At 40.4% G+C, this 17,049-nt stretch overlaps 1 protein-coding gene across 6 annotated transcripts in view; it reads left to right on the top strand.

Annotated features, from left to right (window-relative positions):
• Window positions 1-17,049, top strand: part of LOC117459588 (calcium-activated potassium channel subunit alpha-1a) — a 136,243-nt gene that overhangs the window by 54,765 nt on the left and 64,429 nt on the right. For all 6 annotated transcript variants that reach the window (XM_034100502.1, XM_034100503.1, XM_034100504.1 and 3 more), the window contains exon 3: window positions 8,746-8,807. In XM_034100502.1, the coding sequence (XP_033956393.1) occupies window positions 8,746-8,807 (62 nt within the window). The remainder of the gene's footprint in view (window positions 1-8,745; window positions 8,808-17,049) is intronic.

Raw genomic sequence — 17,049 nt, forward strand, 5'->3', positions numbered from 1 at the left:
TTGATTGAATTGACCTGTAGCGTCTACCGGAGGGCAGAAGAGCAAACAGGAAGTGTCCAGGGTGTGAAGAGTCTGCAATTATTTTACCTGCTCTGTTGAGGCAACGTTGGCTGAAGAGTTCCTCCAGAGAAGGCAGTGAGCAGCCGATGACCTTCTGGGCTGTGTTGATGACCCTCTGAAGGGCTTTCCTGTCCTTTTCTGAGCAGCTGGCACACCACGTGGTTAGGCAATATGCCAGCACACTCTCTATGGAGCAGCGGTAGAAAGACAGATGGATATGAGTTGAATAATTTCTCCTCTTTGCAGGCTGGTCACATGCATCCTCTCCTCTTCTCTGCACTGGCATAATCTTAGTAGGGGGTCCTCCTTTCTGTCTCAAGGACAAACACACACACAACGGTTGAAGAAATACACACATGATACACGCACAATCTCACACATAGAGGTGAAGTCACAAGCACGGATGGCCGCGTACACGCTGTGGCATTTAAGCTCTTGCTGTGCCTTAGAGCAGGGGTTCCCAACCTTTTTTCCCAAGAGCCCCCCCCAAATGACTCCTGTTGGAAGTTGAAACCGGCATGGACAATGACTGTTTTAAAAATGCGCTTATCCAGAAAAGCCTGGTTTGGACACTTTACGGGCAGAAGAAACATTTCTATTAAAGAAAAAAATATACATTTCTGTATTTTTATGCCTATAATAGCTACTAACTTGAATTTTTGATATATATTTTTTTTAATTATTTTTTATATTTTATTGTAATGTAGAGACAAGGCTTTTAGTAACAATCATGTATTGCGTTACAATTATATGTAAAAAAAAAGAGTCTAAATATGATATTTGGCGTCAAATCATTTGAGGCCTGGCGCCCCCCCTGCGATCTTTGGTTGGGAACCACTGCCTTAGAGGACATGCTCTAATATTCTCCATCCCTCCTCTCCTCCTTCTCTTCAGCTTCTCTCTCTCTCTCGCTCTCAATCTGTCTCAGCCACAAGCCATTTTCTGCTACGCTCTTCATGTCCCACGAGGGGGGCTATCTCTAATAGTCTCTCATCCCTCCATCTCCTGCCATCGCCATCTTTTTATCTCCTCTACCTCCTTCTCTCCTCTTTTGTCCTTTTTCTGAATCCTCTGTGAATATTAAAGGTCATGGTCACATTGGCGTTCTCTTGGGAAGCCTGCCACTACAGACAGGATGCTATAGAGGAAGTGTGACCTGCCTTTCTAGTATCCAGAGAACACTGTTCATCTCACAAGGTTCACCTCTGCTAGGATGGTTTAATTTGGCAGTGCCACATCCCTCATAGTGCACAAGCGGCACAAAAGATCCTGTTTTTATGAAATAATGATGCCATAGGAAATACTTTTAGAGGGGATTTTTCAGACAGGTTGTGCTGTTCGCCTATAACAGATGCCTCCGGGCCCGTTCTTCATCTCCCATGGACAGATGCTCATTTTATTAGCTGTCATCCTGTCAGACCTGAGAGGCTTTCCTTCATACCGACTCCCTCACCACCCTCTGCCCCGTCAATCACTGTTGCTGTTGCCCAGGTACCACAACATGCGGCTGTCTCATAAAGGCCACTAGGGTTAAGTGGAGCCAATTCCAGCGGTATCAGTGGTTGTATTTATGATTTATTGCATTGTTTCACAGATTAAAAAACACTGTTGGACTTTGCCAGTTGTTTTTACAATAATATGGTGTTATGTAAGAAGAAGAAAAAAGTCTGCAGTCTGAACAGTAAGGCTGGGTATCGTTGTAGCTATTCAATTAAGATCACTTTGGCAACGATTGGTATCCCTGCAAACAGACTTAGAATTTGTGTACAGTATATACTGAGCTGCAACTTATTACAGTTATATTAATTATTTATCAATCTCATTATCATTTTCACAACCAATGATACGTGTATAAAATGTCAGAACATTGTGAAATAACCTAAGACAGAAGGAGACTTCTTTAAATATATTCTAGCAATATTAAGTGTACAATTGAATCTAAGTACACAAGATAATAATCAAGTTTAAGAATCTGGAGCTTAATGATTTTGGCATAAAAAACGACTCTAAACAATTAATTGATTATCAAAATAGTTGGTTACTGAAGACTGTGATCATTGTTTATTATATAGTTTTGTCCGCATTAACCATGATTGTCTGCTTGTTCTGGCTTGTCGGTTTGCACCTGTCCTGCTGATGATGCAGATGCAAAAGTTCATTTTAGGTTGAGTCAGTGCTCTTAGAGTGTTACATTTCACACCGTGTTTGTGTTTTCACACTTCAAAATCAGGCAAAGTCCCAGTAGTATCGCCTTTCAGGTTCTGCAATGTCTGATTTAAAAAATAAATAAAAATAAAAATAAAAATGACAAGCTTTCAGACCATCTTTGCTAACAGATACTTTTTTTTACTTTTAAGATTTGCTCATAGGTTTGTGATTTGCTCAAGGCAATCTCTGAAGCAATATCCTCACCTAAACATTGAATAATAAAAAATGTGGATTACAAAAAAGAGGATTTTTAGAGGGCACGGTTATGTCCTTCTACTGATCCTCTGTTTACTTGCTCTGTACCCCAGACACTCATTGCATGACCTTGCACAGTAACACAAATGGAACCAACTCAGGGAGGGTCAGGCAGTAGAAGAAGAAGAAGTAGAAGAGCAGAAAGACTTTGTTAAACTCTGGACCTTATTTGTCCATGATCCTTTCCCACAAGACAAATCTGAAATTGAAATATAAACATGTTTTTTCTCAACAACAGGCCTGCATGCTTAGCAGCTGCTGAAAATAAATAAAGTCAGATTAGACGTAGGACTTTTCAAATCGTCCAGCATTACAGAAATACTACAATACCAGTGAGACATTTCAGAATAATTCATGTAGTAATATGGCCGACATCTTATTTCCCCTTTATTTGTCAGTGCGTCGTGTCCCCATTAGACTTTGCCAACAGTAATGAAAACAGCTCTGACACACACCAGTGCGCAACATACTCAGGCTTCAGCGTGTATCCTGCCTGTTTATGTCCTTTGCCCCTCTCGTCATTTATGAATTGTATATTGGAAGTCTGGGTATAATTGGCCTTGCTCTGTTGATAGTCAAACATGCTAAACGATTGTGGGTGTCTATTTCTATTTACAAAAAAGGGACTATTATTCAACATTTATATCATCGCAAAGTCTGTTCAGAGCCTCCTATCAGCAGAGGGAGACTCAGAAGTAGGTATTCTCCAGTACTCTTTTTAGTAGGCTCGGACTGGATGGTCTTTGAGTTAAGATATCTTTGGAAAAAAAGCTTGGAAAATGTGTCTCTAAAAAGAAAATGTATTTTAGTCTTTGTTCATTCATATTAACAAAGGCACAGCTTTTGTTAATATGTAGGAACAAAAACATATACAGAGTTTGTTATGCTATAAAAACAATATGTGTATGGCCCTTTTCTTTATTATTATTCACCAATGACGAATGCAGCACATGTTTGGTCATTCTTGTCCACCTGGTGAGGTTGGTCTTGTATGAATTTGTATGCCTGTGGTACATCTCTTCAGTCACACGGTGGGAATCAGTAGTCTGTGTTGGGTTATGCAGTGCGTGACTGGAATATAGAGCGTGCTGTTCTGACAGAATGTCAGATCATCATACCTACACTTGCAGAACCTGACTTGAGCCCCCTGCCATTTGAAGCGGAGTGAAAGAGGAGATCACGATGTGTGCGGATGTATGGATGTGAACCATCAAAGTTTAATGAAGCTTTCTTTTGTTGATTTCCCCCAGTGAGGGCTCAGTCTCTCACCTCCTCCTGCACACATGATTCTGATTTCTATTGTGGCATCGCAATAGCAAACAGACTCGGCATTCATAAAAATGTAGTAATGTTTTATATGAAAATAAACACTTACATGTTTTGCTCTGCAGTAGGGCTGCACGATTTGGGAAAAAAAAAATGTAATTGTGATTTTTCTGACGAGTATTGCGATTCGATTTGCGATATTTTTGATAGTTTATTGTAAAATGCGGCCATATCTCCGGCTAGGAAGGTCGCATCAACATGCTCCCGTCTCTAGCACCCCCGCAGCCTGAGCTACGAGTGAAAAAACTAAACTTACATGAAACTTCCGTTGGGTTGCTTTAAAGTCAAGCTTCAGTTTAAGATTCACCCTGTAATAGAAACATGTGATGGAGCATTACTAACCTGACTCAGATGCTTTGTTTCACCAAACCATCTAGGAAAGCTCCATTGGAAGCTATTTGGAAAGGGCAGACACTTTCAAAAATACTTGGCAGGTGATTGGATCAATCACCTTCTATCATGGGCCACTTCTGATTGGTTAACAATGGCTGGTACATGTGGAGCACAGCACTTCTGATTAGTGTGGATGACTGACACACAAGAAGAACAAACAAAAATGTAAAACATTTTTTTTTTTCAATGTTAAAAAATTGCATGCTTTGCGATTTGATAATCGTATAATTTAAAATCACGATTTCGATTAAAATTCAGCCCTACTCTGCAGTGCAAACATTGTCATAATTTGTAGGTGTGACATGGAGTTGAATTGCTGGTCATATGATTTAATGCACACTGACTGCAGCGCTTCTAATTAGTTTTAAACCTGCAAATGTATGTTTAGGGATTAAAGCCAAAGGAAGGCAGGAACAGTACAGCTTTTTGGCCGGATCTTTACTTGGCTCTGGACCTGAAATCCTTTCTGGCTGAGGCATCAATCGGACATTTTGGAACTCCTCTTGCTGGCTAACACAGCAAGCCAGGCCAGATTAATGAACACGCTTATCCTGATGCCACACAGTACCGACGGGCATCCTTGACTCCCCACCGAGGATTCCCGCTCATGTAATCTTCGGGAACCCGTTAGGATTCTTAGAAAGTATTTATTTCAGTGTTTGACAGAAATATTGTAGTTAAGATTCCCTATCATTTCTACACTAACTACACTCCCCCAAGGATATTTGTTTTCCTGCCTTTGATGTCCACCTCCCGATGCACTGTAATAATAGCATGCAAATCAGCTCACAATTGTGCTCCCTTATAAGCCCCAGGCTTTGGATTTTATTAATATTCTGAACAATTTTGTATATTAGCTTAAAAGTGGCATATTACAATTCCAACTTTCTTACATATCCTATGGGGTAAGGCTTTAATGGAAACGGCGAACAGTCAACCTGTGAGGCTTTTCTAGATGAATGATTATAGCAACATGGACCATGATTTTGCAGGTGTTTTTGTTCACAGGAATTAGCCCAAAAACGTTCCCATGCGTTAACTATTTAATAACAGTTATCCCAAATGAATTTACATACATTATAATATAATATATCATTTCTAACCCTATCCACTTGATCCAGGTGTGTATACTCAACAAAGAGACCGGTCTGACTGAAATGCAGAGGAAGCAGGAGGCTTTGAGTCACTGCTCGTTGACCTGGGTAGTTGGCCCTAATGTGAAGCGGTTATGCCGTACGTTGTCAGCCCCCCATCACCTGTCTGTAAGACTCTGCTCCGTCCCTGTCACATGCCACTTAAGAGTCACTGGAAGTCATTAGACAGAATCTCTGTTGCAGGAATACATCTCGTGTGGAATCATGCCTCAGTTTTAGGGCACTTCATATTTCTTCAATGGGTAAGCCGTGATGAGAGCTAGAAACATCTTTAGACATCTAAGACTCGCACGTGTGTTTATACATTTTAGTTACTGTTATTATGTGTTAACGGTGTCATGTGAGCACTGCTACATTTAGCCTTCTTGCAATACTAGAACTTGAAACCAGCACATATTGAAGTGCAACACACACAAACACACACAAGGTAGATAGTCTTACAGTAAAGCCAGTGAAGTGCACCTCGGAAAACATCTGACATATTTAGCTTTGCACTTTAAATTTAGAAAGGAATACACTGATGAAAACCCACACGACTATTAACGACAAAACAAAGACATCATGTCGGATAGCTGCTCCTCTGACTTGATACCGGCCACTTTGTCTTATGTGACAGTCATGTCATCTAATCACATGTGAAATAATTAAATCTGCATATGAATTTAGTCAGATTAAGTTGTTAACGACTACTACAGATGCAGTGTCAGCTATACTAAGCAATCCTTTTTTAAATGTATTTTCTTTTGTAGGCGGAGGGAATGCCCCTTCCATTCCTATTCTCGTAGGTTCCCCCTGAGTGTTCGTACATTGGTCCTGATTTGCACTGGCGGTGGCTCGGTTGGTTGTCTTTGGTAGATTGTGTGTTTGAGGTCGACAGCTAGCCCTCGTAGACATTGTGTGTGTGAAAAAGGGTTGGGGGATGGATGGGCTTTTACAGCTGTATAACTGGGTCAGTTTAAGATGATGACGCTTCTTATCAACTCAGCTCATCGCTGGGTGTTCACTGTTCAGCTTTCCAGCAACCAACCACTGCTCAGCCATACTTCTCCACCACTCTTTACCATCCTCTCTGTCTCCCGTTCCCTCCTTAATCCTTATGACCATGCAACTTCTGTAAACAGAAGAAGCAGAATCTAGCTCTGATGAAACGTCAGTGTATGCATCTATATCTACTGTGCATGCATCAATGCTTTAAATGCTTCTCAGTGTTGGGGGGCTGATAGACTCATCTTTCACATAAAGAGCCATCTTTTCTTTTTAAGTCTCCGGATAGTTTTTTTTTTATGGAATTAGGTAATGTTTTAAATGATTTATTTCTACACTTTCTGCAGCACTTAATAGAGGATGCCAATCTGTTTTGCATTCCACTCTTAACATTGACTTACATTAATACATTGTAATACATTGTCATTACGGTTGCAGCACAACCAGATATTTTTGTCAAAAGCTGTTTTTTTACGCGTGCATTGCCCAAAATGCTAAATGAACCCTTATCGGGTTGTTTAAAGATTTGAGTTTGCTATGCTAGTTGTTTCAAATATAACCCCCACGCGCTAGTCTCACGCAGAGGTTAATAGTGGGCTATAAAGGTTAAGCAACTCCACCCACACTCCTGAATACATTAAATACTTGAAGACTTTAACCAGTTTGGCATTCACCTTGCACCTGCTAAATACTAACTAGTCATACCATGCCACTTTCGGATGAGATAAGGCCTTTTATCAGTGCTTTCTATTAAAAAAAAAACGATTTTATTATAGAGTTTTAGCTAAAGTGATCTCCCCATCTCCTCTGTGAATCACGGATGTCTTTGAATTGTAAGGTCTGGGCAACTCTGTGGCCAGGATCGCCGTCATGTTCCATCCAAGCAGCAAATCATTAAAAATGCATGGTGATCGGGGGTGTTTGCTTAATACCTCAGCCACAATGTAAAGGATCAATCCAAAGGACCATCACATGAACGTAATAAAGCTTCCATCATCAATAATGAATGGCACAATCAGCAGGGACATTGGGCTCCTATTGTGAGACGGCTGAATGGGAGAAGGAAACCGCAGAGGAGAATCCATTGTGCATGGCTACGTTGGTCAGCTGTTGCGAAGATGATGATTATGATAACGGTAGTGATGGTGAATAGAGCTGCGGCTAAAGATTATTTCCACTATTGATTAATCTGCAGATTTCTTTCTAGAATATTAATTTAAGGTCTATAAAATGTACATCCAATTTTTAGGCTCTAAGGTGATGATTTTACATGTTTGGTTTTATAGTCCAAGAACCATCGATCATGAGGTATAAAATGGAAAAAGGCAAGAAATCTCCACATTTGATTGGCTGAATACTGTATGCCATTCTGCCATTATTGCATGATCATTTCGATGAATCAAAATAAAAAAATGTGCCAATTCTGTTTCTATTGATAGACTACTAATCCATGTACTCTACTAAGCAGCTCTAATAGTGATGACAACTCTAATATTTACAAGTGCAGTTTAATGAAGAATCTTTTGACCCACATTCTTTTGTGGCCCTTTTTTGCCAGAGGAAGCTTAAACATACTTTAAACAGAACCTCATTTTAACAGCATTATCCATCAACAAAGCTGATTTTTTTTTTTTATTGGCTTCTAATTGAAACTGTTTAATTTATTTGTTTTACACAAAATAAAAGTTGTGTAATACTTGTGCAATTTTCTTAAAACAAGTGGCATTCATAGCCTGCTGGTCTGATTTACATGAATCAAAATACATTCACAAACCAGTGTAATAATTGCACACATTTCTAAATCATTTAAACACTATAGGGTGTTGGTTTCTTTACAAGATTAAATAACCTTTAGATGAAAGGATCAGGTGTTGCTTACAGGACCGCAAGGTGCCCCATCTTCCTGGTCATATACTGTATAGTCCATGAAACATTTCACAGTTCAGCAGGGCCACAATCTCCCACAATGCAAACACTGACTCACTGTAGTGGTTGAGGAGTGCATGTCAACACCTGATAACTGTGGTCCTGTCTAAGCACTTCCTCTCATCACTCTGACACATTGTTACTACTCTTCTGTGCACGAGAGCTTACACATGTATATCCTTTCTTTACTTCCTGTGATTGTACAGGCTTGACTCTGCGTGTATTTAATAAGCTGTACTGACATGAGGTAGAGCATTCATTATTCAGCGCATGTTTTTTTTTAAATGTTCTGCAACCCACAGGAGGCAAGTCACTGTATAATTACAGATACTGAACCTAGTGTTGCATATTGTGTTCGCCCCAACTGAATACTTTTTTTACTTGACCTTTTCCACTCAATGCATAAAAGTAATTTCCCTTTCGTCTTTGCTCTCCTCAGGTGGTGTTGGTCTTTGCGCTCAGCATCGGGGCCCTCGGAATATACTTCATAGACTCATCAGAGTAAGTATCAGTTTCATAAAACATTTCCTAAAATACGTTTACATTTCACACATGCTCCAGCAGTATGAAATATTGATCAAGATAAACGTAGTTGTTGGAAGCATTAATGTTACCCCACATACAGTTTCTGAGTGATATGAGCACATGTCCTTACTCACTTCCAAACTCTGCAATCTCTGAAATGCAAATGAACATAATCACACATACCGTGGTGCACACAAAGAGTACACACACACACTCACACCCACACATCTGCATCTGAGGATATTTCAATGGAAGGCCTGTCAGTTTCCATGGTAACAGAGACAGGCAGATAGTGTATGTGTTGGGCACTGGTTCTGTGTGTTAGTAAGTGAGTGTGTGTGTTGTCAGTGTATGCGTATTCCTGGTTGAAAGCCACCCAGAGACCGATTGCAGGCCTGGCATCTTTCCGATGCAGCTACTTTCACTTTCTCCAGACCCAAACTGTACCTTTTGAAAAGGAGAGTTTTAAATGTATGAATATTTTATTGTCTGGTCCGTTTCTGTCTGGTAGAGATATTGACTAATTCGCCCTGGCACTAAGTACCGTTGTCAGACCATACTGGCGAGCAGCTAACGGGTGCAGTTAAAAAACCAACCTAATTCACTTTGATTGATGGTGTAATATGGTGAGTGCTTCATGTGAACAGGAATGAGATTTAACGTGGTATTCAAAACAAAGACATGTACTCTGAAATATACAAGTTCTAAATATTATTTGGTTTATTTTCTCAAAACAAACACATGTGTTGCCTCTCCCAGTCTCAGTTTATGGGGCTAATCAGTAAGCAGTGAAGGCAGTGTCAGTAGTCAACAGTTCTTTTCGTTTTTGGATCAGCATAATTCAGAGTTCAATGATTTTAAATCAAAGCAAAAGCGGCAATTTACTGTTTCCAATTATGTATAATTTGTTGAATGTGCCTCTGGTAATGAAATAACTGATGTTGTTTCACTATGCCAGACAAAGAAACTCTCTGTGCCTTGGACTAATCAATATTTCATGCAAAACGTAACCAAAATAAAACTTAAAGTTGTCTGTGGCCCCTGAGCTTGTGGATGGTTGACTAGAAAGGGACCAGAACATATTGACCATGTTACTGTATCATTCTTTTTCTAATATTCATTCTCTGTTAACTGTCGTGCAGGATGTTATCTTTGAGTAAAAGCTATATTTGAACCTTGAAATTATGTCCCAGAGCTAATGCAGAGTCTAAGAGAGGGTTATAACATTCTCAAAATAGGTCAATCCAAAATGCAATCCATTTTAGACAGTCTTATCTTGGCAGCAGTCGGAAATTATTCCTGGCATGAATCTGGTTTCCCATTTATACCTCAGGAGAAAAATATTTACTTACCTCTCCATATTTATTTATATTTTCATATCCGTCTATCTTTCCCCCTTTTCCCCCCCTCTCTACCTCTTAAGTATTTTTTTGCAAAAAAAGTAGATCAGAAGACACACAGTCTTTGCTACTTATACACATTTATAAGCTCCTATAATAACCAGATTATGACTAAGCATGCACTTTAAGCGATATATGGTCAGTAAATCTTTAACATAACATTTACACAAAAAGCAGCCACAGAGAATGGATGGGGTTCAGGCAACATGCATTTATTCAGTCAGGGTGAAATTAAACCTCCAATATGTCATCAAAATGAGCTTGCAGCATGCAAGCTCATTTCTGGTTAGTGATGCATACAACACATCACTCAAGTTACCTGACTGAAAGACATTGAAACATTGGACCAAATTGGATATACATATATTTAAAATTCTGCACTGCATTGATCTCTTCCCCTATGTGAAGGTTATAATGCATCCGTAACAGATCCCCTGAGATGAGGTCTAGTATTACTTTGGCCTTATCACCAGGCTAACATGACTCTTGAGCATGCTTGCATTGACAGACATGAAAACATGATAAGCTAGAAACACACACCATGGTTAGGAAGGTAGAAAGCACAAGGTTTGTTGTTGTACTGTATCATGCCATGACATCAAACCTGCAGGGCACAGAAGGAGAATAATTAAAGCACTGACTGCAGAGCTTTTGTTTCTCCCACTGTATATCCTCATTTCATCCGGTATGTTATGCTTTTCATGACCGAAAGAACGAGATCGCGGATACAAGCGGCCGAGATGGGTTTCCTCCGCCGGGTGGCTGGTGTCTCCCTTAGGGATAAGGTGAGAAGTTCGGTCATCAGGGAGGGACTCGGAGTTGAGCCGCTCCTCCTTCGCGTCGAAAGAAGCCAGTTGAGGTGGTTCGGGCTCCTAGTTAGGATGCCACCTGGGCGCCTCCCTAGGGAGGTGTTCCAGGCACGTCCAGCTGGGAAGAGACCAAGGGGTAGACCTAGGACCAGGTGGAGGGATTATATCTCTTCGCTGGCCTGGGAGCGCCTTGGGATCCCCCAGTCAGAGCTGGTTGATGTCGCCAGGGAAAAGAAAGTTTGGGGCTCTCTGCTGGAACTGCTACCCCCGCGACCCGACCACGGATAAGCGGGAGAAGATGGATGGATGGATGGATGGATGGATGTTATGCTTTTTACGTGTATTCCTATGAAAATCGACTTCCCTCAGGCATTGCCCCGATCTCCCCGTGCTCCCATTAAGCCGAGGCCTTCTCTACTCATCATCGTGATTAGCTCAAGCTTGTCACTTGAGTGTGCCATCCTCTCCGGGGGGCTGCTGATCTACCCAGAGAAGGTTGACACAAATCAGGGGGCTTCAGCATCCTTAACAGGGCCAGGCTAGTGTTATACATTTACTACAACAGCTGTAACCTCTTATGTGCTCTACACCCAATGTTACATGTCATAGAGCTGACACTACAGTATATCTGTCGCCTGAAAAATACCTGTATTTATGTCTGCCACAATGTATTTTACGTACTGTAAAATGTAATGCGAATTTTTTTTTCAAGATGTTTCATATGGGCCATCAAATGGTTTTCAATTATCATGTTTCGTCCACACCAGCTGTCAAAAGTAAACACTGATTTAGTGTAACAACAAGGGTCCAGTAAAGCAAAGGGTTACATCTTAAATATGTTTCAAAATAAAAAGTTTTACTTTTTTAGGTCAATTTTCTTTAAAAACATTTTGCACAAGGACACACATCTTGACAAACGGCTGCATCAAATCAGCTTGTGTGTAAAAGGGGCTGCATACATCTCGATTTATATTCATACCCCCATTCACAGGTACTAAACATGATCTACAGTTGTACAGATCTAAATGTTAATGACTGAAAGAAATCGATGAGCGCAGATTTATATCGTTTTAATGGTGATAATTACCCTACCAAATATTTACAGTCTTGTGGTACAGACTCATTAACTATTCAGGCTCAATGGTTTATGGTCAAATTGACATTTTTGACCATTGGATGAAGAGAACGTCTTTCAGAAATTGTCTGTTAAAAAGAAAGGCAACATTAATTGGAAGGATTCTGGTGGAGACTCTGTCGTGACAGATAAAAGAGTCATGTGGTGGACTAAGTGCATGTGGGTTGGACCCGGGGAGGCACGATGTGCTTTTATGTCTTCTTCAGTGAAGCAGGGTAGGCCCCTGGGGCAAGGACACAAAAACATGCACACACAAAATCCTGAAGAACAGCGTACCTATCTGGTCGCCAGTCTCCCAGGAACTGTTTCATTCCTACTGCTGCAGTTATGTAGGGCTTTCCTAGCAGGCACTCTATCCTGCAGCAAAGACCCACAGAAAGACACTGCAGAGCCTTTTGTGGAAGCAGGTAGAAAGAGTTTTAAGAGAGAAAACTGATCATTTGCTTCCCTAGTTGAGCACAAAGATAATGTAGTCATTGACTTGGCAACGGTGATGTCGTCAAGAGGCCTGTTTTTGGAATGAATTGGATTTAGTATGTGGCTTTGCTGAGAATGACCGTCCATCTGTTTGTTTTGAGAAAGTAGTTGTCTGCCACAATGTATTTTACGTACTGTAAAATGTAATGCGAATTTTTTTTTCATATGGGCCATCAAATGGTTTTCAATTATCATGTTTCGTCCACACCAGCTGTCAAAAGTAAACACTGATTTAGTGTAACAACAAGGGTCCAGTAAAGCAAAGGGTTAGATCTTAAATATGTTTCAAAATAAAAAGTTTTACTTTTTTAGGTCAATTTTCTTTAAAAACCTTTTGCACAAGGACACACATCTTGACAAACGGCTGCATCAAATCAGCTTCATCAAATAATGTATGATAAGCCTCTGCCTTTTCTGTTCCTCTGCAGTAGACTTCACTTGCCAAACGGAAATGCTATTTTCCTGACATTTTCAATGGGAGGATACTGCGTCCTCTCCTGCCCACATCTGAATCTGCTTTAATGCCTTGGCTCATCCTTCATCCCTTCTTTTTCCTCCTCTGTGCTCCTATGCAAAACATATAGAGGAATGTAGGACAAAGTCTCTGCAGGCTGTTCCTTGTTCCTGCTCCAATTCTGTTTCTATTTCTCTCCTCTCTCGACCCCTCCCTGTCACACAATCTATTACAGGCACCAATTGCATAGTCACGTTAACTTGCAGATATGCACTCGCGTATAGACACACACACCAACTGTGTCTCTTGTGTGAGAGGCCTCTTAAGCAGCGGCCTCGGCCTGTAACTCTATCATTAGTGAGCGATCAATGACAGCTCTGAAAAAAGAAACTGTGCCTAATGACTAATTAATTGGGTAAGGTGAGAAATATGGCTTAGCACTGAGACAAGCTTGGCAGACTATGTGGCGATGAAGGGTGACCTATATAAGGACCTCTCCTTGATCCGAAGGGACGGGGTCTCCACATGAGTCAGAGAGGCCCATGTACCCATGAAAAGTCTACGTTGTTCCAAAGTGGCTTCAGATATAAATACACCATTGGTGGCAACTCATTTTAAAATTGTTTTTATTTAGAGAAACCTACTGTTTTTACACTTTTAGGGACATTTTTGTAATGAGTAATCAATGTCAACATCACAGTCATAGATAATGAGCTTGCGACTGTGAACAAATAAAAACGTTTGAATTGCTTTTGATATCTGAGCATAAGCGAAGCGATTTGGAGTCCTGCAGCTCACATGTGGGGATCAGAACATGAAGTCAATGCAGATTCAGTGTGTGAAACACTGATTGAAGTCTAATTTAAAACACATAGCTAATTATCCAAGTTGCTCTGCAATCTGATATTTGTTTCTGGTGTTGGTTAATGCTGAATGGTCCAATCTCTTTGTTTATTCAAATCACCATGGCAATATTAGGGGCCATTTGCAGTTGCCTGATATCCCTCAATGCAGAGTTGAAGGATTTGATTTCAGGCCAGCTACAGCATGAGTAACTAAAACATCCAGTAAGATTAATTAAAGAAATTGAGATTATTGAATTGCCTTTTTGGTTCAAATGTTTAGCTACGTGTTTAATTAATATGAATTATTTAAGCTTCAATATATGTAATAAGTTAAGAATAAGCTTCTGTAAGTTACATTTATTTCTTGCAAAAAAAATGCTGTCTCATTTCAAATGTCATGCAGTGTTGCTATTTCTTTCCTCACAAACTACTCCTTTTGACTCTAAAATAAATAACCTCTTTGTAGAGGAAATGCTTGAAGCAGGATGAAAGTCATTTATATTCAGATGAAACAATTGAGTGAGCTATTTTTAGCCTCCCTGGGGAGGTTTTATTTGCCCATTACCCTTGTAGGTGTTGAAGTATTTCTTATTTTAGGCCTTGGCCTGAATCAATCATTTAAGTTCCAACCTGCCCTTCTTTCAGCTTCACAGACCCCTTGCTACACGTACAAGCACTACACTCAGGAGAAATAATGCATGTAAGAGACACTTCAGTTATTGTGCTCAATCACTGCATTCATTTTTTTGTTTGGGTTGTATTGTATGGCGTGAACACTAACAAATAAGACTATGAATCTAACTACGTTCCAAGATGCTTATGAGCCTACTAGAGCAGAATGCATTTATGAGATGTGAAGAATGACTCAGATGTGGTGCTCTGAACTGTAGCATTATTCAAGCTGGGAGCGCAGTGTGTAGTTATTGTTTTCTCAGGAGGCAACCTTGCTGTTGCTCCAGCCAAGGTCATGGGTGGGCTAACAAAGGGCTCGCTCCTGCTGACGGACTGAAGGTGTTTAAGACTATTTGTAGAACATCATCAGCAACAACCAAATGAGTTTTACATCTCTGATTTGGGTTTTTCCAAAGCAGCGTTACCCATCAGATGAGATTCATGTCATGAAATACTATACTATAGAATAATACTCTATTGTGAGAAAATGGTGTTCTTGGATCACATACTGGGCCATACAGTATGTGCCTGTATGTCTGCTACAGTACTTCTAGCTTTTTCTTATGAGCAGAATGGGGTTAGAGAATAACTTATTTGGTGCAGGTGTGTTAACAAAGTCAAATTCTAAAGAGACCAGAGTTTATTATGGAGCTCGGGAATCTCCAGGCAATTCCAATGTGGCCTAAAACAAGCATTATGTGCTATATGTGAGAAAATCGGTCTCCTCTGGGAGCTCAATCCCCCTCCCTTTGTTGCTTTCACATTCTCTGCTCTTCCTCACCCTCTCTCTGTCACTGCCTCTCTCTCAGTGTCTCTTTTATCTCTCTGTGTCTTGCTGATGTCTTCCTTTCTCTATCATCCATCTCTTTCTCTCTCTTTCCTCTCTCGCCTTCCTGTCAGGTGGGATGTTGTTACCAACCTCTGTGATAGGATAACAAGAACATTGGTGGGCTGATATATTTTTCGCAGGACATTGTCAGCATGAGGCCAGGAATCCCTTGTGAATGTGGAGTGTCCCTCCTGCACCGACACCGAGTGTTGCCCCCGGACACGTGGCGCAGTACCATCCAAGATTAACCCAATTCCCAGGGAGGCTGGACTGAATTTGGCGGGCCCTATAGTTGATTTTGATGTATTGCATGTTATATATGCACCAACATCCTAATGTTGTCCCTGCTATTCTAAGATTTAAAGCTGCAGTTAGGGGCAGCAGATCCAGCTGTAAAAGAAACATAAACATACAGTATTATCAACTTTAACAGTTTTATTGTTTTGTTCTGATTTGTTCCCCACCTCCTTATGGAAATGTCAGAGTATTTAGCTGCTAAATGCTCAACCGCATATACCAGTGAGTTAATGAGAACAATGAAACTGAACTAAAACAGTAAAGTTGCAGGATGTAAAATCTAATCATCTGGAAGGTTTGTAAAATACTTGTTAGAGATGAGCGTGAGAGTAATAATTCCCAAGAAACACCTTGTTACACGTTATTTACAACTATTTATCCATTCAAATTAGATGAGATTAAACAAATGATTTGGAAATATTGCTTTAATGTTAGCAGAAAAAGGATGGCTCACTGTTAAGCTGTGTGTGTTAGTTGATGAGTCACATCTCTGCTCAAACAACACATTTAATTATATCTATTTGCTTTTCTCTTGCTCCATCTATTTACTACCCTGTATGCATATTTGTGTTTAAGAAGTATTCATCCATTATGACTTGCCATATACTGTATAGCAACTACTGCATTAATGTGTTGTGCTTTTCAGTCTGCATTGTCATTTGGGAAGTTTATTTTTGTGGTGTTATTCAAAACACATTCAGCAGCTCCACAATTACACAGCCTCTCCCAGCCTGCACTGATGCACTCTTAATTTCCTATTGTGCCTCCGAGCCTAAGAGAAAAACCATAGGTCTGCCTGATGCATCTTCCCACTACTTCAGTTAATGATAGTTTTACTTTGGAATAATGAATGTAAAATTGACTAAATTAAAGCTCTTAGAGTGAAGCCTTTGTTCTGCCTTACAATGCTCAAATCGAGACGAATTCAATGTACCACTCAGCCGTTCTGTGTGCCGCCATGCTCCCTCCGTGTGTTACGGAGAATGCTTTGGGTCATGTGACTGTAGATGAGCCGTTAAACAGAATTAGGCCAGAGCTGGGCCCGAGGGGACACGCCAGTGACCACTCCAAATGGTGTCTTCAGCGTGCACCATCTGTGAGTGTATGTGCACGTAAGTGTATTATTAGCATGTATGTGTGGGCACTCTCTTGCACAAAGGTCTCTAAGGTTATCTTAGGTTGTGGTTTCAGATCCATTTTTGCGAGTGAGGTGACATGAGCTTCATTGGGTAGTGCGTGGATGGACATGAGGAATAATTGTGTCTGTTTAGGTTGTAAGTGTGATTCATGACAGGATTGT

Source organism: Pseudochaenichthys georgianus, chromosome 15, assembly GCF_902827115.2.
Source record: "Pseudochaenichthys georgianus chromosome 15, fPseGeo1.2, whole genome shotgun sequence".
In the NCBI taxonomy this organism is placed as follows: domain Eukaryota; kingdom Metazoa; phylum Chordata; class Actinopteri; order Perciformes; family Channichthyidae; genus Pseudochaenichthys; species Pseudochaenichthys georgianus.